General features: G+C 49.6%; 1 protein-coding gene and 2 pseudogenes across 11 annotated transcripts in view; 1 reads left to right on the top strand and 2 right to left on the bottom strand.

The window, feature by feature from the left end:
- Positions 1-12,561, top strand: part of UBAP2 (ubiquitin associated protein 2) — a 138,163-nt gene that overhangs the window by 118,559 nt on the left and 7,043 nt on the right. For all 9 annotated transcript variants that reach the window (XM_084505040.1, XM_084505039.1, XM_084505036.1 and 6 more), the window contains 2 exons: positions 10,776-10,854; positions 12,336-12,550. In XM_084505040.1, the coding sequence (XP_084361166.1) occupies positions 10,776-10,854; positions 12,336-12,550 (294 nt within the window). The remainder of the gene's footprint in view (positions 1-10,775; positions 10,855-12,335; positions 12,551-12,561) is intronic.
- On the bottom strand, positions 378-2,266 carry LOC311427592 (interferon pseudogene; annotated as a pseudogene). The gene has a single exon. The product of its transcript is annotated as an interferon pseudogene (transcript).
- LOC311427588 (interferon pseudogene) lies at positions 5,679-8,936 on the bottom strand (annotated as a pseudogene). The gene has a single exon. The product of its transcript is annotated as an interferon pseudogene (transcript).

Here is a 12,561-nt window from a genome sequence, read left to right as displayed (position 1 = left end):
CGTGCGGCCGTGTTGGCTGTGAGCAGTGAGTGTGCCGTGCCCGCGAGCGTGCCGTGTGCCTGGCCAGGCGCGAAGGCCACGTTGCTCCCTGGCCGTGTGGGTCGGGGTAGGAGAGCAGGCAGCGGGCTGTGGAGGGGCTTGTTGTCTGAGGAGCGGAGCGCTGGGTTTTGGGTGTTGTTGGTGAGGGCGTCAGTGGCGTTGTCGGAGGGAGAGGTTTGCGGTCGCTGAAGCTGCGGAGGTTGTAGGAGAGGAGGAGAGCGAGAGCGAGCTGTGCCTGCTGTGCTGACGGAGGCTGGGAGAAGGAGAGAGGTGCTGAGTGTGTGGGGGTGGTGGCTGCGAGGGCGTGGGGGGAGAGAGAGAGGGAGAGGGACTGTTGGCAGAGGTGTCCCGGTCTGGGCCGGGCCGGGAGAGGAGTGAGCGAGAGGAGTTTGGTTGGTGGGGTTCTCCCGAGACGGTTGAGTGGAAGTGCCTGAGCACTCGAGGGCTAAGCAGAAGCGTAAGGCTGGAGCTGAGGGCATTGTCCAGATGCCCCCGGGCCAGAGAGAGGGCTGCCGTAGGACTGGGCAGGTTCTTAGAAAAGGTCTTTATTTGGTTTGCATAAATAGTTACTAATAAATAGATGAGAATCATGGTTGAAATAAATAGTTAAATAAGGAGGGGGTGGGTGGTGGTGGCCACTGGGCTCTGGTCAGTTCTTGTCAGCGTCCCTGTGTGGTGGGCGAAGGGAGGCATGAGGGCAGAGGTTTGCGTGTGGGGCTCCTCTTAGCGCATGGTGCGGGTGAGGCGGTGGATGCGCTGGAAGCAGGCGTGAGCCTCGAGGCGGACGTGGTCCCATGCGCAGGGGCTGTAGGTGTGGTTCTGGAGGAAGTGTTGGATGCAGCCGAAGTACTTGTTGATGCTGAGGTGAAGGTTGCGGGGCCCTCGCCTGTGGAGGCGCGTGGTGTCGGCTGGGATGCAGCGCTCGAGGTGGTGGATGTGGTGCTGGAGCTGGTTGAGGAGGTTGTGGCGTGCGGTGTGGAGCCAGTGCGCGGGGGTGCTGGGGCTGCTGAGGGTGTCGAAGAGGTGTTGGAGGAGGAGGAGGGCGGTGTGTGCGGCTTGCTGCGTGTCGTTGGTGTCCAGGAGGGTGTCCGGGAAGGAGCAAGGCGCGTGTTGCTGCGGGCAGGGCTGTGTGGGGCTGGGAGCCATGTCGCGGAGGAGCTGGAGGCTGTCCCAGGTGAAGGTGCTGTCGTGGAGGCGCAGGGGGCTGCAGGAGAAGGCGTTGGCGGGAGGCGTGAGGAGGAGCAGGAGGGCCAGGAGGGCGCTGTAGATGGCTGGTGGTGGTGGGGCTGATGGCCCAGGCATGGTGGCTCTTGGGTTGTGCTGGGCAAGAGCCTGTTGGGGCTGGGTGGTGTTGGTGCTCGGGGTGCTGCTGGGTGTCGAGCTTTATACAGTGCTGCATCTTCCTTTCCCTTCATCACTTTCAGGTCTTTGAGGTTGTTTTGGCTGTGGTTTTCAGTTTGGATTGGTTGTGGTTTGAGGGGAAATGCCTTGGTGGGTTTGGCCCTGAGTGCGGTGCGCAAGCTGTAGGTCCTTGGCTCATGTTGTGGTGGATATTTTTTGGCGTATTTGGAGGCGGGGAAGTGAAAGTGGTTTCGAGAAAGTTGTGGGGAAAGGTGTGCCACAGATGTTGTGTTTGTTTCCTATTTCTGGTTTCCATTTTGTTTTAAACAAGCATCTTTGCATCATAGCTACACTGAAACTTCTCTTTCTGCACAAGCCTTGTTTCGCTTTGCAATGCCATAGTGTTAGGTTGCCTTCTTTGTACCACTAATGTGTTTCCTCTGGATTCCCTTGTATGTGTTGATGTTTCTGTGTCTTTTTTAAGTATTGTGAAGTTTGGTTCTTCAATGGAACCTAAGGGAGTTGTCTGGTGTAACCATTGCTTTGTGGTGGTAGTTTGAGAGGAGATTTCTGAGAAAGCTGCAGCTACCGTGAGTCCTTTACTCAGTCTCGTCTTCTGTGGACTGAACAAAGGTTGTTGGTGGTATGGTGTGTAGGGAAGTGTGTTGGTGAGTTTCCCCCGAGCCTGGGACAGGTTTTGGAGGTCCTTGGCTTATTTTTTATTTATTTATTTATTTATTTTTGCGAGGTGGTGGTTAATCTGTCCTTAGTGTTTGTGTGGGGGATGTGAAAGTGGTGGGGAGAGGGTGTCCAGGGAGCTTTGTCTGAGAACTTTTTATGGCTTCCCTTTTTTCCTGTGTGGTATGTCTTATTTCCGGTAAAGTTTCCCAACCATATAAAGTGTTTATTTTTCTCATTTTTGAAATGGCGGTAGTTTTTGTGGCTTTTCTTTGAGTTTCGTTTTTTGGCTCTTTTTTTGGTAGTAATTCGTCATTGCTTTTTACGTTTTGTAGTACTTTGAAAATGATACTGGCAGCATGCCTAGGCAGCCAGGAAGACCAGTGGCATCCTGGCTTGTGTCAGGAATAGGATGGCCAGCAGGACCAGGGAGGCGATCATCCCCCTGTACTTGAGGTGCAGCCTCAACAGAACAGAGTACTGTGTTTAGCTTTGGGGCCCTCACTACAAGAAAGACATCAAGGCCCTGGAGCGTGCCCAGAGAAGGGCTACGAAGGTGGTGAAGGGCCTGGACCACAAGTGTTAATGAGGAGTGACTGAGGGAACTGGGGGTGTTTCTTCTCGAGAAGAGGAGGCTCAGGGCAGAGCTTATGGCTCTCTATAGCTACCTGAAAGGAAGTTGTGGGGAGCTGCAGGTTGGCCTCTTCCCATAGACAACTAGTGATGGAAGAGGGAATAGCCTCAAGTTGTGCCAGGGAAGGTTTAGGTTGGAAATTCTGAGACTTTTCCTCTCTGAAATAGTGGTCAGGTGTTGAACGGGGTTTCCCAGGGAGGTGGTGTCATCACTGTCCCTGGGGGTGTTTAAGGAAAGGTTGAATGTGATGCTTAGGGTGAGGGTTTAGTGGGTGACGTTGGGGACAGGGGGTTGGTTAGAGAGATGATCTTGGAGGTCTCTTCTAGCCTTAATGATTCTGTGATTCTATGAATCTCTGGAGCTCTCGAGCATGGCTTGTCCTGAAGGTAGTGGCTTTTGTTTGTAGGTTTGAGTGAGTTTGACTGATGGAGTGCTTGCAGTGTTTTGTTTTGCCTTTCTTCTCTTTGAACACTTTTAAACTTCCTGAGGAGTCTCTTTTGAGGTCTTTCGTGTTCAGTGATGGAGTGTCAGGCAAGAATATTTCAGTATAGTTTTGCTGCTTTTGTCAGTTGAGCAAATTTTCAGTAAAAGTGTCTCAGTGTGCTGTGTGAAAGAAAGGTCTTATCATTAGCAATTGCATTTTTTCAATTTTAGGTTTTCTTGCCTGGTAAATACATTTTCCTTGTAATCATCTTGTACTGTAGGAACTTCTCTGTTTCTGTGTTTTTTAATGACTCAGTGCATCATTTCATGTTTTGAAATTCTTGTATGATGTATTTTGGAATAAGTCTTTTGAGATGCTGAGGGTAGTTTCCCTCAGTTTCCCGAGGGAGTTATTGAACGAAACTTTTGAGCATCTCTAGGGATGGACATTCTGTGACCTCCCTGATCCCTTTTTTGGTATTTTATCACATTAATGATAAAGATAATACTTATCTTTCAGTTTTGTAAGTTTGAAAGTCATTTGTGAATTTCCTGCGTTTCTCTCGTGTTTTGTTCTTAAGAGGAGGGTTGCTCTCTGCAGCTACCTCACAAGACAGAGTCAGTCAGGTCCCCCTTTCTGGGATTGCAGGATTAGGAGTAACATGAGGAGGATTATGGTATGACCGGGAGCTGGAGGCTGCTGTGGGAGGGCTTGTGCTGTGTGCCTGAGTACATTTGTTCCTTCACTTCTCAGTTGCAAGCGACATCTCTGTTTGCTTTTGCCCAGAGCAGTATCTTTGCAGTAATGATACGTTGGAGGTGGTGTGACAGCATTGAGAACGGCCTCTTTCCCCTCTCCAGGAGGAGCCTGGAGGTACCGGGCATTGTTGTTTTCTTGCCCTAGCTTACTTGTTGGGGTAAAGCAGCTGGGGCAGTGTTTTTTGGGGCGGTGGTCAAGGTAAAGGAGCAGCTGGTGGTGTGTGGGATGCTGTGCTGTTCTGTGCTGACTGGGTTGGACTGTCACGGGTGGTGGTGTTGAAGGATGCTGCTGTTTGCTTACTAAGGTTGTGTTGGGATGAAGAAGTGCAAGACCGTGGTGGCAGTAGGAGAACAACGAGCAGTTCCTGAGCATCTGTTTTTTTTTTTTTTTTTTTTTTTTTTTTGTTTGTTTTGTTTGTTTTTTTTTGTTGTTTTTTTGTTTTGTGTGTCTTTTTGATATTCCTGTGTGTTGTTGGTTAGCGCTGAGGTGCAGCTTTTTGCCCAGACCTCCACAGGCCTTGTTTAGTCCCCCCTCTCCTCTGTGACGTACGCTTTGTCCCTGCCTCCCTCTTTAGCCCCAGGCAGCCCCGTGGCATCGCCAGAAGGTTGGTCATGATGGGGTGTTGGTCTTGGGGTGCACATGTGTAGTGGGTTTACGTGGCAAGGTTTTGGTAGCAGGGGGCCATAGGGGTGGTTTCTGTGAGAAAGATCTAGAAGCTGCCCCATGTTTGGGAAGGGCCCCATTGTTTTCCAGAGCTGAGCCAATAAGCGATGTTGTTTTGCGCCTCTGTGAGAGCATATTTAAGACGGGAAAAAACGCTGCGCCACACAGCAGCTGGGAGAGTGAAGGGAGTGAGGAACAGCCTTTCAGGTGCCAAGGTCAGTGTAGAAGGAGGGGGAGAGGTGCTCCAGGCGCCAGAGCAGAAGTCCCCTGCGGCCTGTGGTGAGGACCGTGGTGAAGCAGGCTGTGCCCCTGCAGCCCATGGAGTACCACGGTGGAGCAGGGTTCCACGCTGCAGCCCGTGGAGGAGACCACGGTGGAGCAGGTGGCCCTGCACCGACGGAGGCTGCCGCCTGTGGAAGACCCCTGCCGGAGCAGATACCGGGCCGGACCCGTAGCCCGTGGAGAGGAGCCCACGCAGGAGCAGGTGACCTGGCAGGAGCTGCTGCCCGTAGGGGAGCCAGGTTGGAGCAGTTTTCTCCTGAGGGATGGATCCCTGGTACGGACCCATATCTGGAGCAGTTCTGGAAGAGCTGCTACCTGTGGGAAGCCCACGCTGGGTCAGTTCATCAAGGACTGCATCCCGTGGGTGGGACCCCACAGCACAGGGGACAAGAGTGACCGAGAAGGAGCGGCAGAGAAGAAGTGCTGTAGACTGACCATAACCCCCATTCCCCCGTTCCCCTGCGCCGCTCGGGGGGAGGAGGTGGAAGAGGGTGGATGGGGGGGAAGGTGCTTTTGGTTTCTTTCCTTTGTTTCTCACTTCTCTAGCTTGTTAGTAATGAGCAATAAATCTTACTATCTTCTTATGCTGAGTCTGTTTTGCCCGTTACAATAATTATTGCGTGATTTTCTTGTCCTTATCTCAACCCTTGAGCCCTTTTTACATATTTTCTCCCCATTCCTCTTTGAGGAGGGGGAGTGAGAGAGCGGCTGTGGTGGAGCTCGGCTGCCCACTCGAGCGGAACCACGACAACATGAAGGTGGCTTTCACACCGTGGCAGTGGGAGAGGACTGGGAAGGGAGCAGGTGGGTGGTGGCAGATGAGGAGTGTGTGATGCAGGCGCCATGTTTCCAGGGCAGGCATGCACCATTAGGTCTGGTGTTGGTGGGAGATTGCCCATGGGCTTGGTGGGCTTGGGAGAGGCGCTGCTCCCCGACCGGCCTGTGGTAGCAGTTAGCAGCCCAGAGCCCTCAACCAGTGACAGAGGCCGTCAGTGGGACAGGCTGCAGGAAGCAAGGCTCTGCTGGCCTCAGGGAGCCCGACTCTGCCTGTGGCGCCTATGAAAGATGACCACCACTTCTTGTCTTTTTTATAAAATATAAAATCTTTATTTCCAGAAAAAGAGTGAATAAATACTAAGTGCAAATAAATAAGGATGAATAAATAAAAAAGGGGGATAAATAAACAAAGGCATGATAAATAAAGTTCTGCAATAAATAGTCATTGACATGTCCAAGTCCGCAAAAAGTGCCCATCGACGCCTTCCCCTTCCGTCAGGAGAGGCTGCAGTCCAGATAGGCAACACAGCCCCACGGGTAATAAATTCACGTATCCCCATCGCCTCACGGCCGTCCCCTGGGTGTGCGACATAGGTGTGTCTTCCCCCTCCCCTAGCAGTGAAGTGTCCATGGTGCACGCCACACGGCTGGATACACTGTCTCGCAGCCAGGACCAGGCCTGGCCTCAGCGCAGTCACGGCTGTTTCCCTGACACCATGGGCTTGTGGCTGGAGGAGGGCTGAGCAGTGCTGAGCCGACCCCGTCTGTGCTGCAGCTGGTGCCTCTTGCTCGGCGTCCACTGGCGTTGGCTGGGGACAGTCATAAGGTGCAGATGGCTTCTGAAGAGGCTGGGAGATGCTTGGCTCTTCATCCGCCGTATCAGCGTGTCCAGGCGCTGGAAGCAGGCGCGAGCCTCGAGGCGGACGTGGTCCCACGCACAGGGGCTGTAGTTGTGGCTCTGGAGAAAGTGTTGGATGCTCCTGAAGTACTTGTTGATGCTGAGGTGAAGGTTGCGGGGCCCTCGCCTGTGGAGGCGCGTGGCGTCGGCTGGGAAGCAGCGCTCGAGGTGGTAGATGTAGTGGTTGAGCTGGTTGAGGAGGTCATTGCGTGCAGCATCGAGCCAGTGCACAGGGATGCTTGGACTGCTGAGGATGTTGAAGAGGTGTTGGAGGAGGTGGAGGGCAGTGTGTGCGGCTTGCTCTGTGTTGTCGGTGTCCAAGAGGATGTCCGGGAAGGGAAAAAATGCGTGTTGATGGAGGCAAGGCTCTGTAGGGCTGGGAGCCATCTTGCGGAGGAGCTGGAGGCTGTCCCACGTGAAGGCGCTGTCGTGGAGGCGCAGGGGGTTGCAGGAGAAGGCGTTGGTGGGAGGCGTGAGGAGGAGCAGGAGGACCAGGAGGGCGCTGTAGATGGCTGGTGGTGGTGGGGCTGATGGCCCAGGCATGGTGGCTCTTGGGTTGTGCTGGGCAAGAGCCTGTAGGGGCTCCGTGGTGGTGCAGGTGCTTGTAATGGTCAGGGTGCTGCTGTGCGTCGAGCTTTATGCAGCACTGCATCTTTCCTTTCATCATCATCATCCAAAGAGAATTCCCCTGTTTCCGTTTTCAGTTTTGCTTTCTGTTTGCCTTTTTCCTTGTCTTCTGTGGAGCCAGGCAAGGTGTCCCCTCGTTCAGCAGGCAGGGGGCAGCACACATGTTTCCCAGCGCTTCTGTAGGGGTGTTGGGGTGCCCTGGTTTCAGGTCAGCCTGTTTGTGGGCCAGTGTGGCTGTGTGGGTGATATGAAAGTGCTGTGGCAGAGGCCTTTGAGGCAGCCGTGCTGCAGAAGTGTTTTAGGGTTCCCTTTTTTTGTGTTCATGAACTGTTTTGCTTGGGTTTTATTTTCAGGTTTCCTTGCCTACCCAAATCAATTTTGCTTATATAATGCTCTGATACTCTTTGTATTTCTGTTTATGTACGTTTCTCTTTATTTGCATTGTGTTGTTTATAGTTTTTTTTTTTTTTTTTTTTTTAAGGATTTCAAGTAGTCTTTTTTCCTGCTTTTTCTATAACATCTTTGTTGATACAGAAGGTTTGCTGGTAAAACAGGTTTTCCTTTTGCAAAAATCTTGTTGAATATCCGTGCTTGTGACCATCCTATGCCCCCCAGTGTTTGTTCTTAGTGTGTGAAACTTTCTGGATAAATGCCTGAATATCAGAAATGTTTTGCTGTTGGCTGTTCATTTGTTCATTCTGGTTCTTCCATTTTTTTTATATGTTGTGTTTTGAATTTGACACAGGATTTTGTACTAAGAATTTTATCAGACTAGGTGGGAATGATGGTGTTTGAGGTGCCAGTCTGTTCACATCTAGAAAGTGAAAGTGGGCAGAGGTCCAGGAGCAGTTGTCGTCATGGTCTGGCAGCTTCTGGTAGCAAGAGGCACTGATCCTACCAGAATTGGGGTTTCCTTTTTTTCGTTTTTTTCTTTTTGGGCATACTTTTAAAAATTCAAGTCCATTTCTTCATGTGTATGTTGGTACTGTAAATTCTGACTTGGTGTTATTTGGGTACGTCACCTTGTCTGCTGCTGCCTTGTAGCTTGCCTGTATGGTAGCGGTCTTGAGTGGTGGTGGTGGTGGGACTTGATCCTCAGCTGCTGCCTGTGTTGCCTTGTGTGCTGCTTGGTGAAGCTTAAACCTGTAACGCCAGGTCACTTCTTGTTCTTCAGTCCTTTCACACCGTTTGAATCTATTCCTGATACTTCCATTTTGATTTTGAGCGTGTTGTTTCATGCGCATTCTGTAGTGCAGGAAATACTTACGTTTGAAGAACAGAGCATCTTTTCTGATTTTTTTTTTGGGGTGGGCATGAATTTCAAATGTAACTAGATTTTACTCCCATTTTTCTATGACTTCTGTGTGTGTCTGCATGCATGGGTGGAATAGGCATTTGTGGCCCTGACAGGATGACTGCTGCGCTTCCCTCCATCAATGAGGCAGTGGGAATAAGTGCAACCCTTAGACCGTCTTCTTGTGTGAATTTGATTATACTTTGTGCAATTTTTATAGGGAAAAATGCTAGCATGTCTGTTATTTGTGGCATTTTCCTTGGCAGGAGAAGGAAGTGCTATTGATCTGCTAAGACTTTCAACAGCTTTCAACAGGGAAGTGATTGTGTTTTGTTAAGAGACTCCTGCTGGAGTTGATAAGACAAAATTACTTGAGAAGGAAAGGATCACACACAGAATTTCTAGGTTGGAAGAGACCTCAAGATCATCAAGTCCAACCTCTGACCTAACACTAACAGTCCCCACTAAACCATATCCCTAAGCTCTACATCTAAACATCTTTTAAAGACCTGCAGGGATGGTGACTCCACCACTTCCCTGGGCAGCCTGTTCCAATGTCTAACAACCCTTTCAGTGAAGAAGTTCTTCCTAACATCCAACCTAAAACTCCCCTGGCGCAACTTTAGCCCATTCCCCCTCGTCCTGTCACCAGGCACGTGGGAGAACAGGCCAACCCCCACCTCGCTACAGCCTCCCTTGAGGTACCTATAGAGAGCGATAAGGTCACCCCTGAGCCTCCTCTTCTCCAGGCTGAACAAACCCAGCTCCCTCAGCCGCTCCTCGTAGGACTTGTTCTCCAGGCCCCTCACCAGCTTCGTCACCCTTCTCTGGACCCGCTCAAGCACCTCGATGTCCTTCTTGTAGCAAGGGGCCCAAAACTGAACACAGTACTCGAGGTGCGGCCTCACCAGAGCTGAGTCCAGGGGGACGATCACTTCCCTAGCCCTGCTGGTCACACTGTTTCTTATGCAAGCCAGGAAGCTGTTGGCCTTCTTGGCCAGCTGAGCACACTGCTGGCTCATATTCAGCCAACTATCAACCATCACTCCCAGGTCCTTCTCTGCCTGGCAGCTCTCCATGATGAAATGATGGAGATGGATGATGAAATACGGCATGGTTTTGAGTTACACAAAGTCCCCACAATCTTAAGTCTTTGCCAGGTTATTTCATGTTGGGTGATGATGTGTAGAAAACAGGGCAGTGAGATGCAGAATTGCAGCAAGGTGGAAGGTGCAATTAAATCAGAGAAAGCATTTGAGGTGTCAGGGAATTTGCAGAGATGAGTGTGGAGGAGGAGGATACTTTTCAAGTGTTGGAGCATGTATGGAAATGGAGAAAGGAGTGGTGAAGGCATTAACTAGCTCTGGATAGTGAGGAGTAAGTGAACATCAAGAGGAAAACTGCTTGGTGGAATACCAGCCCCACAGGTGGAGCTCACCCAGAGAGGGAAGGGCAACTTCTTCACCCCAACAGAAAATGAAATGTTGCTTTGTTTTTGCTGGTGTGTTCTGTTACCTCAGAGTGCAAGGCTGCCAGGGTAAGGACCATCTTTCTGTAGAAGACCTAGAAGAACATAGTCTAAGGCAGTGTTCTCCACCTCTTTTGATCATGTACCTCTCTCACTTTGGGAAGGGTGTGAGGGGTTGATCACCCAGCCCCTTCATTTTTTTATTTCATGTTATTAATGGTACCAAAAAAAAATCTTCATACACCCCACTGGATTGTCTTGGGCACCACACTTTGCAGTCAACTGATCTATATGGTCTTCTGTGACATAGTTTAAATAATCTTCTCTGTCATCAGGTAGCAACTCTTTTGCCCCAGTTTTCTTTCAAGTTTGTTCCCTTTTTCTAGGTAATGCTTTTTATTTTAGAGAACAGGGCATGGTACAAGACCTTTAGACTACATCCACGTTATTTTCATGGCCCTGTCCTGACTCCAAGTCTCTGGCACCCTGCAGGGTCTGTTGTTCTTCCAGGTGCAGTCTTGCTGGAAGATGACAGCTCTAAGCTGAGGGTTGGGTGAGAAGAGCTTTTAGTCATATCCTTTGAGCAGAGGTGGATGCTCAGTGGGAACTGACCTTCTTCTACACCCTTAGATGTATCAGCAGGCGAAGCAGAAGCTGCCATTCCAACATAAAGTGATTGCAGACGATATTAAGTGTCCATAAAGTAGGTTTAGTTTGAAATTGAGGATCCTGGTAAATCTTGAGCTCTGTTGGAAGCTTGGGCAGAAGCTGACCTTAGTAGCTTCTGTTGTTCCTTGCTTTTAAAATTCTTGTTTTTATAAATCAGGTATAAGAGCTGTTCAGCTCTGTTATGGTTACAACTGTTAATAAATGATGTCATCTCTGTTTAAGGATTACTACGGAATTACATTCCCTGCTCCTGCAACCTTGACAGGCAGAGATGGGAGCCTTGCTAACAACCCGTACTCAGGTGAGTGCTATTTAAAGACAAGGACGGTAAGTGAGATGTGTTGGTTTCTAAAGGCAGGTCATCCTGCTGTTGCTGATAGAGAGAGCAGTCTTTTTTCCCTTCTGTAGGCAATTTAAATCCACCAATCTGAAAATAAGTAAATAAAAACAAGCTTCTCCCTATCAACTTTGACATGAATTTTTATTCATGGTTTTGATTGGGAATATGACCTCTTCTGGGATTAAGCTGGATAGTCTTTGAGAACAAGTGCAAAATTGTTAAAAATGTAAATCTTAGTGTCATGTAGTGCTTTTCCCAAGCACATACAGGTGCTTAGAAGATAGCTGATAGTTTAATTGGTCTTTTCCTTGAAATTCACCTGGCTGGCTTTCCTTTTTGGCACTGGAATAAACCCTTTTAAGACCCTTTTAGAGCCCCTTCAGCAGCAACCCATGTTTTGTTATTGCTATTTTAGCACTTGTATGTTCCCACCAGGAGCTGCCTCTAGCAGGTTTTCCCCTGCCCTCCTCAGGTCTAATGGACTTCGCTCCTAAAAAGCACGTGGTCTAAGAAACTCTTCCTCATTCTTGTTCTTCAGTTATCAATGTGCAAAGACGACAGTAATGCCATACAACATATTCAACAAAAGCTTTTCTTCCACTGCCATCTGATTACAGCTTAAAACTGTAGCCATAAATTATGATCCCTATAATGCAGTTACCAAATGTTGTCACTCCTCTTGGCAACCGACAAAGAGGAGTACTGGTCAGGAATGAGATAGATGTGATGTGTTACCTCCTTTAAAATAAAAAATTAAAAAAACAAACAAACCAACACATATGAACAAGCTGCTCTGTAGGCTGCCAGAAAAATGCAAGTGTTTTGGAGTTTTCTGCTTCATAGTCACTTCTCTTGGGAGGCTGATTTTGGGTTAATAACCAATTTCCCTTCCTACTTCTTCAATAAGGTGGTCCACGATGCAAGCCTTGCTTTCCTGGCCTTCAGCTACTGTCTCCAGAACTTTGGTGGTGTGAGGAACCGGACATCTAACTAGTCATGCTTCACAAATAAACAGACATTGACAAAAATATGCCCATCACTGCCTGTAAATCTTAACTTGCTCTCAGCCCATGAAGCTTGGCTAATCAGTTTAACCTCCAGGAGAGTCACATTTTAACCCAACAACCATTTGCACTTTGGCTAATTACCATAGTTCTGCTTTTAGCATATTTTATTGCAATGGTTTGATAGTAATCAATCTGCTTGGTGTGCATGAGATGGGTAAGTATCGGCATCTCCATTCTGTCAATGGATTAGCCGTGGCACAGAGCTCTGTGCCATGAGCAATATCCCTGTGGCCCTCAGGAATAGAGACCAGGAGAGTTGTCATGAAAACCCGCAGCCTTCCAAGTGCAGGGTGTGCTCTTTGTTAGTTCGTGTGTACTCAGAGGATCCTTGTGGAGAAGCTTGGATCCCTTCCTGATCAGTCTTTTCCTTCCCAGGTGACGTAACAAAATTTGGCCGTGGGGATTCCGCCTCCCCTGCTCCTGCTACCACGCTCGCCCAGCCGCAGCAGAACCAGACACAGACTCACCACACGACTCAGCAGCCCTTCCTCAACCCGACCCTGCCGCCGGGATACAGCTACACCGGGCTCCCTTACTACGCCGGGGTGCCAGGTGTACCCAGCGCATTCCAGTACGGGCCAACCATGTTTGTAAGTGTGAC

This window comes from Aythya ferina (genome assembly GCF_964211825.1).
Source record: "Aythya ferina genome assembly, chromosome: Z".
NCBI classification, from domain to species: domain Eukaryota; kingdom Metazoa; phylum Chordata; class Aves; order Anseriformes; family Anatidae; genus Aythya; species Aythya ferina.
Note: the sequence above shows the minus strand (reverse complement) of the source record. Positions and strands in the feature narration are given on the sequence as shown.